We start from the raw sequence: 27099 nt of genomic DNA on the forward strand, positions 1-27099 counted from the left end.
CACTATCCACGGATATCCGGGTCATATGCCCAAATATACGTAGATAGCTATCCGGATTTTGGCCCAGGTATCCGGAATCCGAATCTGGTCAGATAGCTGAAAAATTGTCGGATATCCGGGTTACCCGGATATCCGGAATACGGATGAGCACCACTGGCGACGAATACCCATGGCGGATAGCTAAAAATGGTCATGGAATCACGGCAAGTCGTGATCACGACCTCCATCCGAGCATCACTGCCCGGGGCCCCATTATAGCTAGAAACGGCCCTGACTGTAACAAGGACCTGAAGAGCTGACCAGGAAGCTCTATGGGGTCCAGAGCCTTGAGGCCCCTTTCACACTGCCAACCTGCGTTTCCTTTGCGGTGTGATGCGAGGATCACATCGCACCGCAAAACCAAAAAGAGCCTTCAGGTATTTCCACGTTAATACACGGTAATCCCCATTTGGCAGCAGGCCAAACAGGAAGTGAGGCCCTCTAGCGTTCACTTCCTGTGGCCAAAGATACAAATTGTGTGGAAGTGTATTGATAAAATAGGCTTCCGCGCATGCACACCGCAATGCTACCGCACAAATTTAAAAAAATATACCCATCGCCATTGATTTACATGACTAAAAGTTGGCCACACATCGCCGCACAAGCTGGCCGCCAACACATGGATGCCCTAGCATAACGCAACACAATCAAAACGTCTAAAGGGCCTGACTCTTCTTAGGTGAGTATCTGCCTTTTTTCTCACTTGAGGGTTATTTTAAGGAGAGGAATGACCATCTATCAGTGTTCTGTGTATACATTAGGTAATACAACAGAGCACAATCACTGTACACTTTACATAGAACCTTCACAGAAGCTGCACCTGACAAATTTCACTACAGTATAGCAGGAAAAGTGACAGCCACGTCCATGACTACATTTGCTCTATTACATGTCATTTTTGGTGGGCCCTTAAGGTTACTGTTGGCACCAGTGACAACTCATCACACTTACCCTCGTATCAGCTCGGACATTCACACAGCGTTAGCAGATTGATTTAGACCATACATGCTCAAGCGGTTAAGGAATTTATTGGCTTCAATAAAAACACATGGGTCCATATGCAATTCAATTTTTCTCCTGAGTTTTCTCCTTGCTGTTATTTTTAAATTTGTCAATAAAATTCCTTTTAAAGGATACCCGAAGTGACATGTGACATGATGAGAAAGACATGTGCATGTACAGTACCTAGCACACAAATAACTATGCTGTGTTCCTTTTTTTCTTTCTCTGTCTGAAAGAGTTAAATATAAAATATGTAAGTGGCTGACTAAGTCCTGACTCAGACAGGAAGTGACTACAGTGTGACCCTCACTGATAAGAAATTCCAACTATAAAACACTTTCCTGGCAGAAAATGGCTTCTGAGAGCAAGAAAGAGATAAAAAGGGGAATTTCTTATCAGTGAGGATCACACTGTAGTCACTTCCTGTCTGAGTCAGGACTGAGTCAGCCACTTACATACCTGATATTTAACTCTTTCAGACAGAGAAAGAAAAAAAGGAGCACGGCATAGTTATTTGTGTGCTGGGCATTGTACATACACATGTCTAACTCATCATGTCACATGTCACTTTGGGTATCCTTTAAGCCACCAGAAAGCAAGAAAATACTCAAAATAATTTTGATAGTACTTTATAATCTACTTTTTGGTACTTTTTCAATTGCAAAGTGCTGAAAAGTTATTTTAAAAAGAAGATGAAGAAGTCTCTCCTAGGAGAAAACTCAGGAGGAAAAGCGAATTGCATGTGGGCCCAGGTGTTGATGTTATTAGTCATCTTAGTTACAGCAGCAAAGCAAGAATATGAATATAACTGCTATCTTGATATAGCAGTTGTGCAATCAGAAGTCAACACTACTAAACTGAACTAAGCTTGGCATCAGAAGTAAGCTAAACTAGGCAACAGTGCAAGAAAGTAAAAGTGAAAAGGAAAGTGAAGTACCCATAAAAGTAGGGACCGATCTTATATAGAGAAAGATCTTCAGCTGACTAAGTGTTTAGTCCCACCCCACTGTAGGTGGGCCATGGGTGTATTATGGTTGCCAATCACATTAAGAGCTTTCTATTGGCTTCCATGATTGAAGGATTGGCAGCACATACTCTGCGCAGAATGGGAAATCCAAGCTATAGTTGGAGTTCTTCCAGACTTTTCCCTGTTTTCATGGAACCGTTCTTATTCTTACATGCTGTGCAAATGTGTATACCTTCTGGGGCCTCTTGGTCTGGACAAACAGCTCAATAAGAAGTTAACTGACCTTCAAGAAAGCATGATGTTCCAATGCTTTACTAGAATTCTGTTTTGCTAGAATATGTCTTATGGGAGAACTCTGAATATAGTCTTCTGCTGAAACATTGGTTCTTAAAGCTAATGGGAACCCACCTAAAAAAATAAAAAAGTCAGATACTCACCTAAGGAGAGGGAAGGCTCGGTCCTAATGAGACTTCCCTCTCCTCTCCCGCTCAGGACCCCCCATAGCAGTATTCGACCGTTTTGGTCAAATACTGTCACTTCCGCCACTGAAGGGAGGTTTCGGAAGTCTTCGGAAGCACTCGGGCTCCTGAAGACGGGCCGCTGCATACTGCGCATGCGCGAGTGCCCTCTATGACACACTCGCGCGTGTCTATGACGCACTCGCGCGTGCGCAGTATGCAGCCACCGGCCTTCGGGAGCCCGAAGACTTCCGAAGTCCCCACGGCGGCGGATTTGAACAAAGGATCCACCGGGCACTTGGAGAGGAGAGGGTAGGCTCATTAGGACTCAGAGCCATCCCTCTCCTTAGGTGAGTATCCGACTTTATTTTTTTAGATGGGGTTACATTAGCTTTAAGTGAATGAGGCTTTTACATTGCAGGAACGTCACCAATTCTTACATTACACACTTGCTTGCCACTCTGTTTTAGCTCCATCATAGCTGAGCAGGTCCAGATATGAATTGAGGGAGATCTGACTGTTTGATATGCCCTCCGCAGCTTGCGTGGCTTCTGTGTTGGTGTGGAAGTCCTGAAGACCCCCCCTACACCACCTCTATGTGTAGACAGTAAAAGCTGAATGTGAGCAGGCTACAAATGTTCACGTCTCACTGCCTAGCTCATGGGTGATTCAATCCACCATCACATACCTATAACTGGAATATCAGTTTTGGGTGGACAAACACCTTCAGGCGCACAAGTTACTAGTTTACAATCTGTTAAGATAACATAAGAACTTTACGGAGGTCAGTCTAGGCAGCGTAATCATACTGCATAGCCTCAGAGCAGTGAAGTAGGTGGTTTCCTCAAATTACTCCTCCCTCCGAGTTGCAATTACTTGGAGGGGGAACAGTATTTCTCACCACCCGGGATCTGAGCACCCAGCTCACTGGCGGCGTATATTTACGTATGCCAGAGAAGAATCTCATTACACCCTGTAGAGAGCTGACCTGGTGATCAGAATGTCTGTCACATTTACAGAGCGCATCACCCTCTACCAATTACCTAAAGAGGAAATGCTGATTGTCTGTCCTAAAGCGGATGTCCCCTGCAATTTCTGCTGCCTCTCTAATGTCTCCTATATAAGCCTGACATCCAAAATGCCGGAAGCCTGGCTGGCAGAAGTAGGAGTAGAACAGGGGGTCAGGATGGAACACTCTGACATGGATGAGAAATGTCTTTCTTCCTGTAATAAACAGTATCTTGCATTAATGAATTAATGATCACCACCCCTCACCCAATTATACAGCTGACCCTCGCAAAATGCAATAATAATATGAGATCTTGGCTTGTCTCCCTTGATATCACTTAGAAGTAATCAAGATTTTAGTCCAGGTCTTTTGCACTCTTGGTTTACCTTTAATGGTCTGGATCGGATTATCTGATCGCACCGCAACGCCAAAAAAGGCCTTTACAGATACCTGTGCTAATGCACAATAATTAGATTCATGTATGCTAATGAGAGCTTAAAAGAGGCTCGCTAGCGCTCACTTCCTGTGGTGGGAATACGTATTGCAGGGAAGTGTCCCAACAAAAAGGTCCTCCTGCGCGCCACAACCCGAATGCCAAAAAGTTTAAGATCCCTGCATCGCCATAGACTAACCTGACTGCCAGTCGCTGCATGTCACCGGGGAAGCTCACCGATAAGGCGCTGATTCTCCATCGTTAAATCGGCTACTTCTGGTGCATTGCACCAGGTGTGAAATGTCCCATAGACTTTCATTGCTTTAGCATTACCCTGCGTCAGAATAGGGTAACACAACGCAATGAAAATGGGAGAGGGGCCTAAACGATCTGATTTTTCTGATATGAAATTAATGATGGGAAATAATCGATTAGCTCCACTAACTTTGTAAAATGCCAAACGATCTTTCAATAAAACAATCGAATTAGGCCGTTTGATTGTGATTGGAAAGCAAATAATGAGGTTGATTCAGCGTTTGTTAATAATTCTCAGCACGCTATGCAGTCATAGCATGCGCTGCAAAATTACGCTCTTCACTGCTACTTTAATGAGCAGCTCGGTAAACTTAACAAGCTCTTCACTGAACCCGGCCGGAGCCCGCCAGGTCTGGTAGCTTCAAAGAACAGTATTGGCCCAGTAGGCTGCCTGTCAAGTGGCAGGCAGCCTACTGGGCCAATCAAAGTGCAGGAATACTGTTCTTTGAAGCTACTGGACCCACCATGTTCAGTGGAGCGCTTGTTAAATTGAACGATCCACTCATTAAAGTAGCAATGAAGAGAGTCATTTTGCAGCGCACGCTATGACTGCAAGTGCGTAGCGCGCACTGCGAATTATTAACAAAGCCCTGTAGTCATAGCTGAAGCAGTGCAGTTTTGTGACTCAACACCATTTAGTAGACGATCAGCAGAAATGATGTAATAAACGATCGGAAGTAAAGATGGCCACTAACGATACAATTTGCTTAGTGATCATTTACATTCACAAACAATTCTTCATATGAACGGCTGGACATGATCGTCATTTGGGACCACTAATGGGTAAAATGTCCATTAGTGGTCCCAAACGATCATTTCAGATCGTTCCTACAAAGATTTGTTTGTAAACATTCATTCACAATGCACAGTAGCCACAGTCCTGCAGATCAGCATGGAAGCCAAGAGCAGAGCGGCCACAGCAACCTGAGCATCACTTCAAATACAGGAAGTGACAAGTGACATCACTTCCACATGTGAGGTCTGCGGTACAGTGCGCTGCTCTGCAGGTCTGTCTGTCGCCATGCTGATCGGAGGTCTGAACGGGGCAAAAGGGAGGACTGCAGGACTAATCACATTTTTAAAGAGGCAATGGGGGACACCTGGGGGGCCCTTACAGACTCTGGGGCCCCGGGCAATTTCCCTCTTTGCCTATATTGTAGCACCACCCTGACAGCTTATGAAAACATCAAAAATCTAAATCTCAGAAAATTAGAATACTTTAAAAACGTTCAGTGACAGACTCTAATCAACTAATTAATCCAAAACACCCGGAAAGGGTTCCTATATCATTTATTAGTTTCACCTTTTAAGTTGAATTACTGAAATACATGGACTTTCGTACGATGTCTTAATTTTTCAAGTTTCACCTGTATTTGCAACCTCTACAGCCACCCTCTGCCCGGCAACTGCTGATCACCTGCTTACTCATTTTTCTATTGGCTGAGCACTGAGCATCATCCAATCAGCAAAGAGTTACTGACTCACTGAGTCATTTCTGGGAAGCCTTTCTGAAGTTCATGGTGGTGTTTTCTGGATCTTCCTGATCTATGGGTCTCTGGAGGATGGAGATGACCCCCCTCATCCTGCTTATTCTGGGTGTGTCAGGCCTGCATGCTGGTGAGTAGAGAGGGTTTTCTGTTGTATAATATATATCTACTAGCCGACCCGCGTGGTAGCATACGCCGCATCTTCTATCTATCTAATAGAGTACGTGCCTCAACCTTGAAGCAAGAAGAATAAAGGTGGGTACACACATCAGATAAAAGTCTTTGGAAAATCAAAGATCACAGACCAATCTTACCACCCTTCATGTAGTATGAGAGCCATACTCTACACAGTCTATTCTATTGAGCTGAACTCCCCATCAGATAGAAATCTTTGCAAGATGCTGCACACACAGATGCTGTACAGACACAAAAGATCAGTATCTGCAAAAGATCAGTTCCTGCAAAAGATCAGTACCTACAAAATACATTCATAGTCTATATCTGCAGATCTCATACACACCTTGTTTAACGGACAATCATCTGCAGATCAGATCAACCAGGATGGATCTTTGGATCTGCAGATGATTGTCTGATCTGCAGATGAATGTCCGTCAAACAAGGTGTGTATTATGCTGGGCATACATGGTACATTTTCTACCGTGTAATCGAGCGCTTTCTTATTTTCCACTCGTTTCTTCTTTTGTCCTGCCCGCCGGTATCGAGCGCAGAATCGATCCGGCGGGGTATCGGACACGTCGGAAATTATAAATCGAGCCATCAGCGGCTCGATTACATGGTAGAAAACATACCGTGTATGCCCAGCATGAGATCTGCAGATATCATAGACTATGAATGCATTTTGCAGAAATTGATTTTTTGCAGGAACAGATCTTTTGCAGATACTGATCTGTTGCATGTGTACAGCATCTTTGTGTGCAGCATCTTGCAAAAAATTTTATCTGACGGGGAGTTCAGCTCAATAGAATAGACTGTGTAGGTATGGCTCTCATACTACATGGAAGGGGGTAACATTGGTCTGTGATCTTTCATTTTCCAAAGACTTTTTTATCTGATGTGTGTACCCACCTTTAGGCTTTCCATTAGAAAATGTATGCGTGCTCAAACACCAAGTTTAACCCTAGCAAGTCTGGCTTTCCAAATCTGGCCTAATTGGCTATTAATGAGGCAATGCTCATGCAAATATGCATTTGCTTTAGCATGCCAAACTATGCAGGGTCAAAAACCAATACTGCAAAGCGGTCGCCCTGCGGGAATAAGTTCATGCTACATTAGCACTATCCAGGAGCGCCACGGGGAGGATTCCCAATGCCCCCCTTTTTATACAACCGGGGGGACCGCAGGGTCCCAGGCTCTCTCACTGCCTGGGAACCACAGTGGCACCCCGGAGGGGGAGGCTGGGTGGCGCAGCCGACCTCCCCCAAGTGTGGCCAGCGCCAGGGAGAGCCGTCCGCACCCACCTCCCAATATTAAAAACAGGCACTTACCTTAACGTCCATTGCGTTCTGCTACATGCGCATTAATTTTCTCATGGAAAGCATTTTTTGCAGTTTGTATCCTTTGGAGGCAGGTGGTGGATGGCTTGCTCTGGTGGTGTGAGCCTTGGAGTGAGTAGTCTGCGCCTCCCCTCCCCTCCCCTCCCCTCCCCTCCTCTCCCCTCCCCTCCCCTCCCCTCCTCCTCCCCTCCCCTCCCCTCCCCTCCCCTCCCCTCCCCTCCCCTCCCCTCCTCTCCCCTCCCCTCCCCTCCTCTCCCCTCCCCTCCCCTCCCCTCCCCTCCTCTCCCCTCCCCTCCCCTCCCCTCCCCTCCTCTCCCCTCCCCTCCCCTCCCCTCCCCTCCCCTCCTCTCCCCTCCTCTCCCCTCCCCTCCCCTCCCCTCCTCTCCCCTCCCCTCCTCTCCCCTCCCCTCCCCTCCTCTCCCCTCCCCTCCCCTCCCCTCCCCTCCCCTCCCCTCCCCTCCCCTCCTCTCCCCTCCCCTCCCCTCCTCTCCCCTCCCCTCCCCTCCCCTCCTCTCCCCTCCCCTCCCCTCCTCTCCCCTCCCCTCCCCTCCCCTCCTCTCCCCTCCTCTCCCCTCCCCTCCCCTCCCCTCCTCTCCCCTCCTCTCCCCTCCCCTCCTCTCCCCTCCCCTCCCCTCCCCTCCTCTCCCCTCCCCTCCCGAGTGTTGTATGTGAGCCAGCCCTGAGCTCTAAAGCTTGGGGTGACCCATGCTTCACTCCTTTCTCATGTGGTGCCCCCAAGTTAATGCGCATGTAGCAGAACGCAATGGACGTTAAGGTAAGTGCCTGTTTCTAATATTGGGAGGTGGGTGCAGACGGCTCTCCCGGCACTGGCCACACTTGGGGGGGGGGGGGGGGGGGGAGGTCGCCTGCACCACCTAGCTCCCCCCTCCGGGATGCCGTTGTGGTTCCCAGGCAGTGAGAGAGCCTGGGACCCGCGGTCCCCCCGGTTGTATAAAAATGGGGCATTAGGAATCCTCCCTGTGGCGCTCCTGGATAGTGCTAATGTAGCATGTAGCAGTTTCGCATCGAAAATCCCGTTTTCGTTTTTGGCGAATTTTCACGAAAATCTTCAGAAATATTTGCGTTTTCGACCAGCATCGAAAATTCATTGTATGCGGATGCTTATGCCCTTATGCGGAAAAATGCCCACAATAATCCGCATGGAAATTCAGTCTATGCGGAAGTTTATACGGAAAAATGTCCGCAATGATGCGCAAGAAACTTCTCTGAATGCGGACGCTAATGCCCTTATGCAGAAAATGTCAGCAATAATACGCAAGTAACGCGAAAATGACTGGCATTAGGCGAAAATTAACGCGAAAAAATTAGATGGAAAATTTGCTTGTCAAAACGAAATTAGGCGAAAATTCGGTAAAAATTTGTCGAAACAAATTTTTGCATTTTCGCTCATCACTGGCATGTAGCAGGGCGACCGCTTTGCGGTATTGGTTTTTTGACCCTGCATAGTTTGGCATGCAAAAGCAAATTTGCATTAGCATTGCCTCATGAATAGCCAATTAGGCCAGATTTGCAAAGCCAGACTTGCTAGGGTAGGCCTCTTTACCACGGACAGTTGATAGGCAGTAAAATGCCTCTCAAACTCTTACAACTGCTCACTACTGCCCGGTAACTGCTCGCTGCTGCCCGGTAACTGCTCGCTGCTGCCCGGTAACTGCTCGCTGCTGCCCGGTAACTGCTCGCTGCTGCCCGGTAACTTCTCGCTGCTGCCCGGTAACTTCTCGCTGCTGCCCGGTAACTGCTCGCTGCTGCCCGGTAACTGCTCGCTGCTGCCCGGTAACTGCTCGCTGCTGCCCGGTAACTGCTCGCTGCTGCCCGGTAACTGCTCGCTGCTGCCCGGTAACTGCTCGCTGCTGCCTGGTAACTGCTCACTGCTGCCTGGTAACTGCTTGCTGAGCACACAGCTCAACAGTCCGTGGAAAAGAGGCCTTAAACTTGGTAATTGAGCACGCATAAATTTTCTCATGCAAAGTACTTCTTCTTCTTGCTCCAAGGTTGAGGCACTTAGTCTATTATATATATATAGATAGATAGATGTCCTACTTTGCAGAGGTTGCGACCGCAGAGGTTGCAGAGGTTGCGACCGCATCGGGGCCCTTGGGCAGGAGGGGCCACGAAGGGCCCTCCCTCAACTACAGTATTACCTCTCTATTGGTCCTGTGCTCATAATAATCACTTCTATAGATACTTTGAACAGCTGTTCCCCATCCCCTTCTTGCACCTCTGACACTGTAGTTGCCATTGGCAGGTTTTGGTGCGTCGTATCAATTGTTATGTATAAAGTGCTTGGGGGGGCCCCATTGTAAAATTTGCATCGAGGTCTACAGCTCCTTAGCTACGCCACTGCTCTTAGCATGAGGGATTACAGCACTGAGAAGAGAATTTTTGTGCTGCAGGCAGCAATTGGAGCTCTGTCAGACAAGGAGGGGGGGGCCCACCAGAGACCTGGAGGGGGGCCCACCGAGGGAAAAAACTGTACTACTGTGGCCCAGTCCGACCCTGGCCATGCGCATGCGTATTGATGGTTAGGCGGCCGCAGTAGTCATCTTGTTTATGGGCAAAAGGAGCGCTGTACGCTGAGCAGCGCTTGTATGTTATAAAGACAATTTGGACTTGATTAAAGGATTAAAAAGAATTGATTTGTGCTTGTGGCTTTTATTTACTATTTAAGAAATATCCAGTGATTAGAGATGTCGCGAACCTCCGATTTTCGGTTCGCGAACCGGGTTCGCGAACTTCCGCAGAAGGTTCGGTTCGCGGAAAAGTTCGCGAACAGCAATAGACTTCAATGGGGAGGCGAACTTTGAAAAATAGAAAAAATTATGCTGGCCACAAAAGTGATGGAAAAGATGTTTCAAGGGGTCTAACACCTGGAGGGGGGCATGGCGGAGTGGGATACATGCCAAAAGTCCCGGTGAAAAATCTGGATGTGACGCAAAGCAGCATTTTAAGGGCAGAAATCACATTGAATGCTAAATTGCAGGCCTAACGTGCTTTCAAACATCTTGCATGTGTATACATCAAACAGGGAGTGTAATTAGAGTACTGCTTCACACTGACACACCAAACTCACTGTGTAACGCACCGCAAACAGCTGTTTGTGTAGTGACGGCCATGCTGGACTACTGCGCAACATGGCGTGATTGCTCTTCCTCACTCAGTGATGTCAGGTAATGTGTGACTTCCTTCTCAACTTTCCATGGCATTGTTAAAAAGCTTACATTTTGTTTTTAATTTACATTTTCTACTTGCTGTGTACTTGTTCAGTACCGATACAATGAGAATCCTGTGGAGGCGGGCAAGTCTGCCATTGTGACCCCGGGTAATGGCCGGGGAATGAGAGGTTTGAATCCGGTGTGGAGCCTGAGCAACGGCTACCACTACACATCCAAGGAGGGCAGCGGGCAGGCATGCACGCCCGCCCGCCCCGAGGTAGTGACCTAAAATAGAGTGACCAGATTTTTGTGGGTCCAACCTGGGACGGGGAGGGGGGGCGTGGGGGGGGGGGGGGGTGCGGCGCGCGCAGCGTGCCGCGGCGAAAAGTGGGGAGGACTGAGGACCGCGCAGCGCCGGGGTCGGGGGGGCTGCGGCGCGCGCAGCGCGCCGCGGCGAAAAATGGGCGTGGCCATGACATTGTATGGGCGGAGCTAACGTAATGATGTAACAGCGAGGCATAAGAAAGCAGTGTTTACGCCATGATGTGGACAAACGAGACTTTGCATTATGGGTGTGCAGAAACTGTGTGATGCTAATAGTATACTGTAACCACAAAGCAGCAAACATAGCCATCTATGACCATTAAATAATAAATGCAGTAACAGTTACCCCGGACACCAGAAAATAACCGCAATAGGCAACATGTCAGCACAAAATAACCGCAATGCGAGCAACATGTCAGTATAAAATAAATTCAATGCGGGCAAACATGTCAGTATAAAATAAATGCAATGCGGGCAACATGTCAGTACAAAATAAACGCAATGCGGGCAACATGTCAGTACAAAATAAACGCAATGCGGGCAACATGTCAGTACAAAATAAACGCAATGCGGGCAAACATGTCAGTACAAAATAAACGCAATGCGGGCAAACATTTCACCAGAAAAGAAACGCAATGCGGGCAAACATTTCACCAGGCAAGAAACGCAATGCGGGCAAACATTTCACCAGGCAAGAAACGCACTGCGGCCAAACATTTCACCAGAAAGGAAACGCAATGCGGGCAAACATTTCACCAGGCAAGAAACGCACTCCGGGCAAACATTTCACCAGGCAAGAAACGCAATGCGGGCAAACATTTCACCAGGCAAGAAACGCACTGCGGGCAAACATTTCACCAGGCAAGAAACGCACTGCAGGCAAACATTTCACCAGGCAAGAAACGTAATGCGGGCAAACATTTCAATAGGCAAGAAACGCACTGCGGGCAAACATTTCACCAGGCAAGAAACGCAATGCGGGCAAACATTTCACCAGGCAAGAAACGTAATGCGGGCAAACATTTCACCAGGCAAGAAACGCACTGCGGGCAAACATTTCACCAGGCAAGAAACGTAATGCGGGCAAACATTTCAATAGGCAAGAAACGCACTGCGGGCAAACATTTCACCAGGCAAGAAACGCACTGCGGGCAAACATTTCACCAGAAAGGAAACGCAATGCGGGCAAACATTTCACCAGACAAGAAACGCACTGCGGGCAAACATTTCACCAGGCAAGAAACGCACTGCGGCCAAACATTTCACCAGAAAGGAAACGCAATGCGGGCAAACATTTCACCAGGCAAGAAACGCACTGCGGGCAAACATTTCACCAGGCAAGAAACACACTGCGGGCAAAGTTCACCTGGAAAAGAAAGCATTTACTTACCTGGCAGAAGTCTCCGGTCTCTGGCGCGCTGCTCCCGGGACCACATTCCTCCTTCCCTTCTCTCCCGTGCTGACAGGGCTACGGCAAGATGGCGCCCGAAGCCCTCTACTGGAGACAAATAGTCTCCAGTAGAGGGCTTCGGCAGCCATCTTGCCGTAGCCCTGCTCGCCTGCCGGTGTCGGAGCAGACACCGGAAGAGGAGGCTGGAGCGGGGCTGCAGGCAATGAACTGGCACGGCGTCTATAGACGCCGCTGCCAGTTCATTGAGGGGAGAGTGGCCAGAGTCCCGAGGCCGGGACGTCCCGCTGCTGAAAGCGGGACGTTTCCCGGGACCTCATGCTGCCTGGGACAGCGGACCCCGAATCCGGGACGCGTCCCGGGCAATCCGGGACGTCTGGTCACTCTACCTAAAATAACAATACAGGAGGCGGACTTTCGAGGCCCTGCTGTGTATTTGAAATGAATGTACTTTAAATCCTTTAACGAGAAGCAGTTATGGCGGGCAAAGATGACACCACATTCCTTTCACGAGAATCATATGGAGGCGGGCAAGTCTGTCATTTGTGACTCCGGGTAATGGCCGGGGAATGAGGGATGGAATCCGGTGTGGAGCCTGAGAAACGGCTACCACTACACATCCAAAGAGGGCAGCAGGTAGGCATGCACGCCCGCCCCGAGGTAGTGACCAAAAATAACAATACAGGACTCAGGAGGACCTTTTGCGGCCCTAATTGAAATGAATTAACTTTAAATCCTTTAACGGGAATCCGTTATGGAGGGCAAGTCTGCCATTGTCACCGCGGGGAATGAAGGTTGGATTGCGGCCCGAAGTGGGAGCCTGCTGAGACCCATGCTGTAGCTGCCCTGACCGTGCTTTGCCGACCAGGCATCTGTGGTCAGATGGACCCTTGAGCCAGCGGAAGACAAACCAAGTCGAAAGCATTTGCCAAGAATGTTTTACGGAGGGCAAGTTTTTTTGCCCTTTTTTTAAATTTTTTGAAAAAGATAGATGGTTGTATTTTTAAATTGTTTGAACGTTTAGATGGTTGTATTTTTAAATAGTTTGAAAGTGTATCCATTCAAGTGCAAGTTATGCACTGACTGCCAGGTATAATGTGCAGTCACAGATGCAGTGAAAGGTATGCAGTGACTGCAAACAGCCGTTTGTGTAGTGACGGCCGTGCTGGACTGGTGCGCACCGTGACGAGAGTGCAGGTGATGGTGGCTTTTCAGCCCATATGCTTGCCCGGCTGATGTAGCTGAATGACAGAACAGTGACTTTCCAGCTGATCAAATTTGGTCTGACCACAATGAAGCAACGACCTTAATATCTTTTGTGTGCCACCCCCACCCGAGACACTCAAATAGCCGGCGGTCATTGCTTCATTGTGATGCGCAAGCCCCTTCACCGCGGCAAGGTAATGATCACGAAGGGGGATGGGTACATGTACACGCACCAGAAAAATTAGTGTAGCGGCCGCTGCTAGCAGCGGCCTTAAAAATTCAGGAATCCGCCTAGAGTCCTGGACCCTGTTGGTAGTGGCGGAGAAGGCAGTCAAGCGGCCTGCAGGCAGAGATGCTGTGTGTGGGGAGTGGACTGACTTAGTCTTCGGTCGTGCAGTAGCCCTCCGTGATCCATTCCTCATTCATTTTGATAAAGGTCAGGTACTGAACACTGTCGTGACTTAGGCGACTTCTCTTCTCAGTAACTATGCCTCCAGCTGCACTGAAGGTCCTTTCTGACAGGACGCTTGCGGCAGGGCAAGAAAGAAGTTGTATGGCAAATTGGGACAGCTCTGGCCACAGGTCAAGCCTGCGCAACCAGTAGTCCAAGGGTTCATCGTCGCTTTTCGCAGAGTCTACATCCACACTCAAGGCCAGGTAGTCGGCTACCTGCCGGTCCAGGCGTTGGTGGAGGGTGGATCCGGAAGGACTATGCCGAGGAGTTGGACTAAAGAACGTCCGCATGTCCGACATCACCCTGAGATCGCTGGAGCGTCCTGTTCTTGCCTGCGTGGACTTGGGAGGAGGAGGGTTACTGCCAGTGGTACCTTGATTGCGTTGTGCAGCCACATCACCCTTAAACGCATTGTAAAGCATCATCGACAGCTTGTTCTGCAAGTGCTGCATCCTTTCCGCCTTTTGTTGAGTTGGTAAGAGGTCTGCCACTTTGTGCCTGTACCGAGGGTCTAGTAGCGTGGCCACCCAGTACAGGTCATTCCCCTTGAGTTTTTTGATACGGGGGTCCCTCAACAGGCTGGACAACATGAAAGAGGACATCTGCACAAAGCTGGATGCAGAGGTACTCTCCATCTCCTCTTGCTCTTCCTCAGTGACGGGACGCAACTCCTCTTCCTCCCCCCAGCCACGAACAATACCACGGGAACATGGAGCAGCACAAGCCCCCTGTGATGGCTGCCGCGGTTGTTCTCCTTCCGCCGCCTCTTCCTCCTCCACAGAAACACCTTCCTCATCATCACCATCATCAGAGTCTGACTCCTCTCCTTCCCCACACGACTCCTCTACTTCCTCCTCCTCCCCCCTCTGTGCTGCCGCCGGTGTTGTGGAAACATCGGGTTCGTGTGTAAATGGCTCCAATGAATCCTGCTGCCCTAACTCTTCTTGTTCACGCTCCTCCACAGCTGTATCCACCACTCTACGCACGGCACGCTCCAGGAAGTAGGCGTAGGGGATCAAGTCGCTGATGGTGCCCTCATCGCGACTCACCAGTTTGGTCACCTCCTCAAAGGGCTCCATGACCCTGCATGCATTTCGCATCAGTGTCCAGTTGTTGGGCCACAACATCCCCATCCTCCCAGATTGTGTCCTTGTACTGTAATGATACAGGTACTGGGTGACGGCTTTCTCCTGGTCTAGCAGGCGAGAGAACATCAGCAGGGTGGAATTCCAGCGAGTCGGGCTATCGCAAATCAGGCGTCTCACCGGCAAGTTGTTTCTACGCTGAATCTCTGCAAAGCGTGCCATGGCCTTGTAAGAGCGCCTGAAATGACCACACAACTTCCTGGCCTGCTTCAGGACGTCCTCTAAGCCTGGGTACTTGGACACAAATCTTTGCACGACCAGATTAAGCACATGTGCCATGCAGGGTATGTGTGTCAGCTTTCCCAAATTCAACGCAGCAATGAGATTGCTGCCGTTGTCACACACCACGTTGCCGATCTCAAGCTTGTGCGGGGTCAGCCATTGCTCCACCTGTTTGTTAAGAGCAGCCAGGAGAGCTGCTCCAGTGTGACTCTCCGCTTTCAGAGAAGACATGTCTAACACTGCATGACACCGTCGCACCTGGCATGCAGCATAGGCCCTGGGGTGCTGGGGCTGTGTAGCTGAGGAGGAGATGGCGGCACCAGCCAAGGAGGAGGAGGAGGATGACGACAGCGAAGCGGTGATAGCAGGTGGAGAGGAGGTGGCTGGCGGCCTGCCTGCAAGCCGTGGAGGTGTGACAAGTCGGTCCTGTGCGCAGCCATGTACTCCCTGCTTGCTGCCATCGGTCACCAGGTTGACCCAATGGGCTGTGTATGTAATGTAGTGGCCCTGCCCGTGCTTGGCAGACCAGGCATCCGTGGTCAGGTGGACCCTTGACCCAACGCTGTGTGCCAGAGATGACACCACTTGCCTCTCAACTGCACGGTACAGTTTGGGTATGGCCTTTTGAGAAAAATAATTGCGGCCTGGTATCTTCCACTGCGGTGTACCAATGGCCACAAACTTACGGAAAGCTTCCGACTCCACCAGCTTGTATGGTAATAGCTGGCGAGCTAATAGTTCCGCCACGCCAGCTGTCAGACGCCGGGCAAGAGGGTGACTGGCAGACATTTGCTTCTTCCGCTCAAATACTTCCTTCACGGACAGCTGGGTACTGCTGTGGGCAGAGGAGAAGGAACCGCTGAAGGGAAGAGGCGGTGTGGAGGAGGGTGGCTGTGAAGGTGCAAGGGAGAAAGTGGATGAAGACGATGCACCTGAAGGAGGAAGAGGAGAAGGAGTTTGGCTTGTCTTTTGAGGAGTGCTGCTTTTACTCAGGTGTTCTTGCCATAGCTGTTTGTGCCTTCTCTCCAGGTGCCTTCGTAAGGCACTTGTCCCTACGTGAGAGTTGGCCTTTCCACGGCTCAATTTTTGCTGGCAGAGACAACAGATGGCTTTGCTCCGATCTGAGACACACACGTGAAAAAATTTCCAAACCGCTGAGCCCCCCTGGGGTGATGGCGCTACGGTGGCATCAGCAGCAGCTGACATTGAAGGGCATGTGTGCTCCCTGGCCATAGCTGGCGATACATGGCACCGGACACTGCCCCCAGCTGTTTCTGAGGACGAGCTCCCTCTGCTTCTATCATGGAGTCGTCTCCTCCTACTCCTCTCTGACTCCTCCTCTGAACTGTCCCCCTGGTCATCTCCTCTACCGGGAACATATGTGGTATCCGTATAATCGTCATCATAATCCTCCTGGCTAGCTGCGCTTTCCTCAGACACCTCCTCAAGTGCACCAACTTCAGGTGGTCCACCATCATCCCCATCCACACACGTTACGTCCATACTATTGCCACCTAACTCAGACGTATGAGGTGGTGTACCTGCGCCTTCTTGTTGTTGTTGCAGTAGTGGCTGGGAATCAGTGATTTCACCACCACCACCAAATAACTCCTGCGAAGTGTCAAATGCAGCGGATGTGGTGCTTGTTGTAGCGCTGGTGGCTGCGGGAGATGAGGTGTTCTGTGTTAAATACTCAATCACCTCCTCACGATTTTGGGAAGTGATGGCACGTGCCTTCTTCTGAGCACTGTATTTTGGGGCAGGTCCGCATGAAATCACAGCAACACCACCTCGCACAGCCACAGACCTGCCGGTGCCTGGTGGCCTTCCTCTGGGTCTGCCTCTACCTCTTCCTCTACCTGGTTTGTCCATTTTGTCCATCTCGGGGGTATGCTAGCTATATGCCGTGAGGTGGGTTCTCACTCAACACAACAGGTAGTTAGATGCAGTGAGGTGGCCAGGTGGGTTCACACTCAACACAACAGGTAGTTAGATGCAGTGAGCTGGGTTCACTCAACAGTAAAGGTACTTAAGATGCAGTGAGGTGGGTTCTCACTCAACACAACAGGTAGTTAGATGCAGTGAGGTGGCCAGGTGGGTTCACACTCAACACAACAGGTAGTTAGATGCAGTGAGCTGGGTTCACTCAACAGTAAAGGTACTTAAGATGCAGTGAGGTGGGTTCTCACTCAACACAACAGGTAGTTAGATGCAGTGAGGTGGCCAGGTGGGTTCACACTCAACACAACAGGTAATTAGATGCAGTGAGCTGGGTTCACTCAACACAAGGCTAGGTATATGCAGTGATGAGGTGGGTTAAGTAAACACAACAGGTACTGGGTAGTTAGATGTAGTGAGCTGGGTTCACTCAACAGTAAAGGTACTTAAGATGCAGTGAGGTGGGTTCTCACTCAACACAACAGGTAGTTAGATGCAGTGAGCTGGGTTCACTCAACAGTAAAGGTACTTAAGATGCAGTGAGGTGGGTTCTCACTCAACACAACAGGTAGTTAGATGCAGTGAGGTGGCCAGGTGGGTTCACACTCAACACAACAGGTAGTTAGATGTAGTGAGCTGGGTTCACTCAACACAACGCTAGGTATATGCAGTGATGAGGTGGGTTAAGTAAACACAACAGGTACTGGGTAGTTAGATGCAGTGAGCTGGGTTCACTGAACAGTATACAGTAAAGGTACTTAAGATGCAGTGAGGTGGGTTCTCACTCAACACAACAGGTAGTTAGACTTAGATGCAGTGAGGTGGGTTCACTCAACACAATGCTAGGTATATGCAGTGATGAGGTGGGTTAAGTAAACACAACAGGTACTGGGTAGTTAGATGAAGTGAGCTGGGTTCACTCAACACAAAGCTAGGTATATGCAGTGATGAGGTGGGTTAAGTAAACACAACAGGTACTGGGGTATATGCAGTACTGGGTAGTACAATGTGCAGCTCCCTGTCACACACACAGGCAGTCAGTCACTGAATGTGCTGGGCTGCTGGCAGTGGCACACACACTATCAATTAGCAAGGCTGTGCATGCAACAAAAGTGTCAGAAAAAAAAATGTACAGGTTGAGCTCTGAAAAGAGCTGTTGCTGGGTGCTTTAAAAGCAATATTAATCAGTCAGGAACAAGCAAAGCAGCCTAGAACCTAACTAATCTGTCCCTAAGAGAAAAAGTCTGCAGCAGCTGTCCCTTTCCTCTCTCTAGCAGGCACACGAGTGACTGTAATGGCCGCCGGAGGCTGCCTTATATAAGGGGGGGTGGGGCTCCAGGGCTTACTGTAGCCTGAATGGCTACAATGTGCCTGCTGACTGTGATGCAGAGGGTCAAAGTTGACCCTCATAGTGCATTATGGGGCGAATCGAACTTCCGGAAAAGTTCGCCTGGCGCAGGCGAACGCGAACCCCCAATGTTCGCCTGGAACCGTTCGCCGGCGAACCGTTCGGTACACCTCTACCAGTGATATACTTAGATTGAAAAATTGTGTTATTTATTACTGTTTCATTTGTTGCCATCTAGTGGCCATTTAATAAGTTACTTCAAAGCTTATGTTTTGTTTTGTTTTGTATATAATGAATGGATAGTAGGTAAACAATATTGGCCTCGATTCATAAAAGTGCCTGCGAGCGGGGAAAGTCGAGCGGGGAAACACCGCTGTCGGTATTTCCGCCTTCTGGGTGGTAATTCATAAAAATTTAGCTAGTTGTGACAGGCGTGCGGAGATACTCCGCTGTAGGCAGGCGTTAGGCTGTCGGGAGACATGCGGAAACAGGAGAAGCAGGCGGAATCCCTCCGTGCGGTGTTCTTTCTGCAGCTGCTTGGGAGGTCTGTCCCATTCACTGCAACGGATTCCGCACGCTTCTCGCCACATCAGAGGTAGCGGTAATACCCGTCCGCATACTGCTACCTCTAATCTTTATGAATTGACATTTGTTACTTTTGCTGTGATAATCACCGCGCAAGGCGGTGATTTATCACTCTGCTCGTGGATGTCGGCTTTTCATGCGGAAAAAGCCTTTATGAATACAGATTTGGCTGTGTGGTCGGTAAAGTGAGGTGTTTTCAGCATTTCCTCATGCGGAAATGCTTTATGAATCGAGGCCATAGTGTTGAATTAGCTTGATTGGGATTAATGTTTCTCAGGGAATTAGCAAATGATGTTAGTTGGCTTGTTGACCAAAATTTTTTAAAACAGCGTAATAAAACCAGAGGTTAGTATGTACAGGTATATATCTATATATATATAAAATCGGATGTGTGTGTGTGTGTGTGTGTGTGTGTATGTGTGTGTGTATGTGCCGCGATCACGCGAAAACGGCTTGACCGATTTGAACGAAACTTGGTATACAGACCCCTTACTACCTGGGATGATATGTTCTGGGGGTCTCGCGGCCCCCCTGCACACCTGGGCGGAGCTACAAACAGCAAATCAGATTCCACCCATTCAAGTCAATGGAAAAAATGTAAAAGGCTGCCATTCTCACAGTAATCGAGCCACAGTCCCCACACATGGCACAGTTGGTCACTTGGTGACCGAGGTTACAAATCCAGGAAAAGTGGGCGGAGCATAAAACAGCCAATCAAATTTCAGCCGTTCGTTTTAAATGGGAAAATGTAAACTGCAGCCATTCTTAGACTGTTAATCGCAGGGTTCTCAAACTTGCCACACTTGGTCACTGGGTGAATGTGATTAAGATTCAAGAAAATGGGTGGAGCCTACAACAGCCAATCAAAATTCACCTATTCATTTTCAAGGGGAATATTTAAACTGCTGCTATTCTTACACTTTTAATGGCAGAGGCTTCAAACTTGCTACAGTCGGTCATTGGGTGACTGGGGTCCAAATTCACTAAAGGGGCGGGGCCACCTACAGCCAATCAGATTTCCTTGGTGGATAAACGGCTTCCATTCACACATTTTTGATGCCAGGAACCTGACAGCTCACAAACTTGGTCATTGAGTGACTGTGTGTCCAGGTTACAAAAAGTGGGCGGAGCCAAAACAACTTTTACTGGGAAAATATAAACTGCAGCCATTCTTACACCGTTAATGGCAGGGTTCTCAAACTTTGCGTACAGTTGGTCAATGGGTGACAGATTAAGATTTTGGAAGGTGGGTGGAGCCCACAACAGCTAATAAAAATTCACCTTTTGATTTTCAAAGGGAATATTTCATCTGCTACCATTCTCTTATACTGGTAAAAGCAGATGCCTCAAACTTGGTACAGTTGGTCACTGGGTGACTAGGGTCCAAATTCAGGAAGGGGGCGGAGCCACAAACAGACAGATTTGTTTATTTTTCAATGGGAATATACAAAGTATTGATACCAAGGACCCCAAAACTGATAAACTTGATAATTGAGTGACTGTATGTCAAGGTTAGAAAAAGTGGGCGGTGCCAACACCTTCATTTTTTACATTGCAGGGTTCCCAAACTTTACACAATTGGCCACTGGGTGACTGGGATGAATATTCAAAAATGTGGGTGGAGCCTACAACAGCCAATCAAAATGTACCTATTGATTTTCAAGGGGAATATTCACATTGCTACCATTCTTACACTGTTAGTGGCAGAGGCCTCAAACCTGATACAGTCAGTCATTGGGTGACTGGGGTCCAAATTCACTAAAGGGGTGGAGCCACAAACAGCCAATCAGATTTGTTAGATTGATTTCAGCCATTCTGTTATTGGCAGGGTTCTCAAACGTGACACAGTTGGCCACTGGGTGACTGGGACTAATATTCAGAAAAGTGGGTGGAGCCTACAGCAGCCAATCAAAATTCACCTTTTGATTTTCAAGGGGAATATTTACATTGCTGCCATTCATGCACTCTTAATGGCAGAGGCCTAACATCTGCTACAGTAAGTCACTGGGAGACTGGGGTTTAAATTCTGAAGGGAGCTGGCCAAAAACAGCCAATCAGATTTGTTTAATTTCAATGGTAAAATGCAACTTATTGATGCCAAAGACCCCAAAGCTCATAAACTTGGTCATTAAGTGACTGTATATCAAGATTAGAAATAGCGGGCGGAGCCAAAAACAACTAACTTTTTACATGGGGAAATGTAAACTGCAGCTTTTCTTACACTGTTAATGGCAGGGTTCTCAAACTTCACACAGTTGGTCATTGGGTGACTAGGATTAATATTCGGAAAAGTAGGTGGAGCCTACAAGAGCAAATCAAAATTCACCTATTGATTTTCAAGGGGAATATTGAAACTGCAGCCATTCTCACACTGTTAATGGCAGAGGCCTTAAACCTGCTACAGTCGGTCGTTAAGTGTTTGGGGTTCAAATTCTGTAAAGGGGCGGAGCTAAAAACAGCCAGATTTTTTTGCTGGATAAACTGCTTCCATTAGCACAATTTTGATGCCAGGAACCCAAAAGCTCACAAACTTGGTCATTGAGTAGTGACTGTGTGTCAAGGTTACAAAAAGTGGGTGGAGTTAAAAACAGATTTTTCTGGGAAATTGTAAACTGCAGCCCTTCTTCACTGTTAATGGCAGGTTTCTCAAACTTAGCATAGCTGGTTACTGGGTGACTGGGATTAATATTCACAAAAGTGGGTGGAGCCTAAAAATGCCAATACAAAAATCACATGTCACTTTTCAAGGAGAATATTCAAATTGCTGCCATTCTTGCATTGTTAATGGCACAAGCCTCAAACCTGGTACAGTTGGTCATTGGGTCACTGAGGTTCAAATTCAGAAAAGGGGACAGAGCCACAAAAAAAAAAAAATACAAATTATTGATGTCAGGGACCCCAAAACTCACAAACTTGGGCGTTGAGTATTGATTTTGTGTCCAGGTTGCAAAAATTGGGCAGAGCCAAAAACAAATTTCACTGATAAAGTGTAAACTGCAGCCCTTCTTACACTGTTTATGGCAGGGTTCCCAAACTTTGCCCAGATGGTCACTGAGTGACTGAGATTAATATTCAGGGAAGTGGGTGGAGCCCATAATAGCCAATCAAAATTCACCTGTTGATTTTCAAGTGGAATATTTAAATTGCTGCCATTTTTACACTGTTAATAGCAGATGCCTCAAACCTGCTACAGTTGGTCATTGGGTGACTGGGGTTTAAATGCTGGAGAGGGGTGAAGCCACAAACAGCCTATCTGATTTGTTTAATTTCTATGGGAATATACAAATTATTGATGCCAAGGACCCCAAAGCTCACAAACTTGGTCATTGAGTGTTTGTGTGTTAGGGTTAAAAAGTGGGCGGAGCCAACACCAGTCAAATACATTCCCGGGCAACACCGGATCATCAGTGGGTGGAGACAAATACAAATTTCACTGGGAAAATGTAAACTGCAGCCATTCTTACACTGTTAATGGCAGGGTTTTTAAACTTTGCACAGTTGGTCACTGGGTGACTGGGATTAATATTCAGAAAAGTGGGTGGAGCCTACAAAAGTGAATCAAACTTCACCTGTTGCTTTTCAAGGGGAATATGTAATTGCTGCCATTCTTGAACTGTTAATGGCACAGGCCTCAAACCTGGTACAGTTGGTTATTGGGTGACTGGGGTTCAAATTCAGAAAAGGGGGTGGAGCCACACACAGCCATTCAGATTTGTTTCATTTCAATGCAGATTATTGATACCAAAGACCGCAAAGCTCACAAACTTGGTCAGTGAGTAATTGTGTGTTAGGGTTAGAAAAAGTAGGCGGAGCCAACACCAGTCAAATACATACCTGGGCAACGCCGGGCAATCAGCTAGTATATATATATATATATATATATATATATATATATATATATATATATATACACAAAAGCATGTCGACATATACAGTCATTAGTGTTTTTCCAAAACCTGCAGGCTTATTTGTGGTAAGTTGCAGAACTTAAATGGTTTGTTAGGTAAACACTTTAGCAACATAAGTATAAAAGTATAAAAATAAGGGGAATGCAGATAAAAATGAATAAGAATTATAAACACATTTTCTAAGCATGGTAGTGACAGCGTCTGACTTGTCGGTACCTTGTCGGGAATATAGTAAATACCTTTGATAAACAAATTAGAGTCATAAAAGTTTTCCTGGTTGAATAACACTTCTGAGGGCAGGGGAGAGATAGAAAAAGGTCAATAGTTCATGTATTTTAACTCTGGGACACATAATAAGCTGCCGCTAAATAAACAGTAAAACATTCAACCTACTTTGTAAATGTACAAATATAAAAACAATTCCTGGGATACTTAAAAAAAAAGTAATTTTAAGGAGAAGGAGGATAAATATAATTGTTTATCTCATCAGTTTATTTTCACCTCAGGTTCACTTAAGTACCCCTGACCTGGTTTCCCCCTCCCCTTAAACTTTTAATAGTATTTTACTATTGGTGCTGTGAGTAAGTCCCATCACCATGCTTCCCCCTCCAGTACCCCTTGTGGACCCTGTTCTGCTCAGCCATCCTCTTTGACTGAAGCAGAATGTCGATTATGAGCGGGAAGTGACTCTCCGCTGTGCGTCCTTAACTCCGCCCCCTCCACCTGCCGCTTTAGATCCGTATATGTTTCATTGCACACAGCGCGCAGGGGATATCCTTCCGACCTCAATTACCACAAGCAGAGGAGGGACAAGGTCCTCCAGAACCCAAGGCTGAGACCTCAAAGTGCCCCCCTCCATCCCTCCCACCCAGCTGTCACACACTGATTGCTATTACAGTGTTGCCCCAGAGCCCCCAACACCTTAATCTCTAGTTATCTGGCTTGCAGTCACTGCCATGTATCCCCCTTCTCGCTCTTCTTCAAACACAATAGGTGAATGATAGCTGAGTGAGTTGTGCGCCCCCTCCTACACTGCACCCTGAGGCTCGAGCCTCTCTCGCCTATGCCTCGGCACGGCCCTGATCCCAAGCCCGCACACAGCGCAGCTCCTCTGCATGCTGTGTGCATTAAAACATATACAGATCTAAAGCGGCAGGTGGAGGGGGCGGAGTTAAGGACACACAGCGGGAAGTAAGAACAGTCACTTCATACCCACTCATAATTGTTGCTAGAAAGGGGCCACAGGGGGCGCCGGAGGGGGGATGAATGTGCTGTGACAAAGTCACAGCACCAGAAATAAAACAATTTTAAGTTTAAGACAAACTTTAAAACAATTAACTTTAATTTTAAGAATTTAACACCAGGTCAGGGGTACTTAACAGGAATTGGTGCTGAGTCATTGTTATATTGCCAATACTCTTCTAATGGGCCGACAACCTTGGTAGGCCATAGGGAAGGAGGAGGGGCATGCTTTATTTTATTAAAAACTAGCTGATGGCCCGGCGTTGCCCATGTATGTATTTGTCTGGTGTTGGCCCCGCCCACTTTTTTAAACCATAACACACAATTACTCAATTACTTTTATTGGGATTTGGGGGGTATAAAGCCTTCATTTTGCAACTGTAATGCAGCGTTTCAGTACTGCTCATATTGCTTAACATAAATAGCAGGTAAAAAGAAGTATTTAAATTTGCTTCAGACTCTCTTTAATTACCTAATTTGTGAGCTTTGCGGTCTTTGGCATCAATAATTTGCATTGAAATTAACCACTTCGCATCCAGACCTTGTTTTCCCCTTATTGACCAGAGCAGTTTTGACGCTTTAGCGGTGTCCCTGTTTAATCACCCCTAACTTCATCTGTACTCGTGCCACATAAATGATCTATATATCTTTTTTTTCAAGACAAACTAAGCTTTCATTGGGGGGTATTTGGTCCCAAATAAAATGTTCCTCTCTATGCATGTTAATGGGAAAAAGGGGGGGGGGAAATAAAAAAAAAATGCACTATTTCTCAATTTTGACCAATTTCTCTTTAAAAATAAAAAGTGCAATTGACATAAAAACTGTGCCACCAGTTAAAGTCGCCCCAGTATAGATATCCAGATGTGTCCCCAGTATCACCCCACCCCCCCAGTATAGCCAGATGTGTCCCCAATATCAACCCCCCCAGCATAGCCAGATGAGTCCCCTGTGTTTGCCACTCCCAGAATAGATTGACAGATGCACCCCCAGGAATAGTGCCCCTCTTTATAGCCAGATGTGTCCCCGGATCAGGATTACCCCCATTGTGGCCAGATGTACCCCCAGGATTAGCGCTGCCCCCCCATTATAGCCAAATGTACCCCCAGTATTAAGGTATGGCCCCCCCTGATGCCCAGATGTGCAAAATTTTTAACCCCCCCTCCCCTTGGTTACTCAGATGTCCCCCAGTAAATATGTATGCCCCCCTTTGCATATCCCCCTCCCCCCAAGAATCTATAGCCAGATGCCCCCCCCCCCCATCAGGCAGCCCCCTCCGTGCAGAGATAGTTAAAAAAAATACACAAGCAAGCAGTCTCACTCACCTACCTCGGTCCTGCGACGAGCCTGAAGTCTGATCCTCCGATCCCCGCTCTGCAGTCAGCCGCATATTGCCGGTAACCCGGGTCCCGGCTTGATGACGTCATCAAGCCGGGACCCGGGTTTCCGGCAATATGCGGCTTACTGCAGAGCGGTGATCGGAGGATCAGGCTTCAGGATAGTCGCAGGACCGAGGTAGGTGAGTGTGGCTGCTTTCTTGTGTATTTTTTAAACTATTTGTGCACCGAGGGGGACAAGTGAAGGATCGCTGCAGTTCCCTACTGCAGCGATCGTTCATGGGAGGGGGGTGGACTAATTGGCCAAAAGGGAACATGTTCCCTTCCACCAATTAGTATTGCTGTTGACAGTGCCGGAGGGTGCGCTCTAAAGAGCACCCGACCGTGCATAGCAGGGCTGCAGCCAGGTCAGTATATCTACGTGGCTGTGGCTTGGAGGGCACCACAGCTGACGTAGATATACTGTAGTGGTGGGGAAAGTGGTTAAACAAATCTGATTGGCTGTGGCTCCACCCCCTTTTCTGAATTTGAACCAAAGTCACCCAATGATGAACTGTAGCAGGTTTGAGGCTTGTACCATTAACATTTCAAGAATGGCAGCAATTAAATATTCCGCTTAAAAATCAATAGGTGAATTCTGATTGGCTTTTGTTGGCTCCACCTACTTTTCTGAATATTAATCCCGGTCACCCAGTGACCAACTGTGCAAAGTTTGAGAACCCTGCCATTAACAGTGTAAGAATGGCTGCAGTTTACATTTTCCCAGTGAAATTTGTATTTGTCTCCGCCCACTTTTTGGTTATGGGAATAAAAAGTATCCTATGTGTTATTCCAGGTGATGTACTATGTGTGTGCCAAATGTCATTCAAATCTGTTCAGCCATTGTTGCGTGATCGAGTAACAAACATTCAAACTTTCCCATGTATAACATTAGTGAGATGATCAAACAACCATTTCTTTTTGTAAATAAATGAAAAAATGAATTGTGGTAGTGTTTTCCCTGCCAAAATGTGTAACACACATTCCTGCATACACGTATCTCTGATGGGTCCCCCTCCCCTCAGTTATTAAATTCTGTTTGTGTCTGTGAAACACAACAGGGGGTTGGGGGGGGACTTACCACGGGACAGGGAAGGCTCTGGAACTTAAAGGGACACTTAAGTCAGACAAAAAAAATGAGTTTTACTCACCTAGGGCTTCCAATAGCCCCCTGCAGCTGTCCGGTGCCCTCGCCGCCTCCCTCCGATCCTCCTGGCCCCGCCGGCAGCCACTTCCTGTTTCGGTGACAGGAGCTGACAGGCTGGGGACGCGAGTGATTCTTCGCGTTCCCAGACACATTAGCACCCTCTATGCTGCTATATGGTATATGATATATGCTATAGCAGCATAGATGGCGCTATTGTGGCCAGGAACGCGAAGAATCACTCGCGTCCCCAGCCTGTCAGCTCCTGTCACCGAAGCAGGAAGTGGCTGCCGGCGGGGCCAGGAGGATCGGATGGAGACGGCGAGGGCACCGGACAGCTGCAGGGGGCTATTGGAAGCCCCAGGTGAGTAAAACTCATTTTTTTTGTTTGACTTAAGTGTCCCT

General features: G+C 47.9%; 1 protein-coding gene across 1 annotated transcript in view; it reads left to right on the plus strand.

Annotated features, from left to right (window-relative positions):
• The first annotated feature begins 5731 nt into the window (after window positions 1–5731).
• The window catches only part of LOC137528716 (class I histocompatibility antigen, F10 alpha chain-like), a 281912-nt gene continuing 260544 nt past the window's right edge, over window positions 5732–27099 (plus strand). The window contains exon 1 of the mRNA XM_068250228.1: window positions 5732–5840. Within this exon, the coding sequence (XP_068106329.1) occupies window positions 5771–5840 (70 nt within the window). The 5' untranslated portion in view covers window positions 5732–5770. The remainder of the gene's footprint in view (window positions 5841–27099) is intronic.

Source organism: Hyperolius riggenbachi, chromosome 8, assembly GCF_040937935.1.
Source record: "Hyperolius riggenbachi isolate aHypRig1 chromosome 8, aHypRig1.pri, whole genome shotgun sequence".
NCBI classification, from domain to species: domain Eukaryota; kingdom Metazoa; phylum Chordata; class Amphibia; order Anura; family Hyperoliidae; genus Hyperolius; species Hyperolius riggenbachi.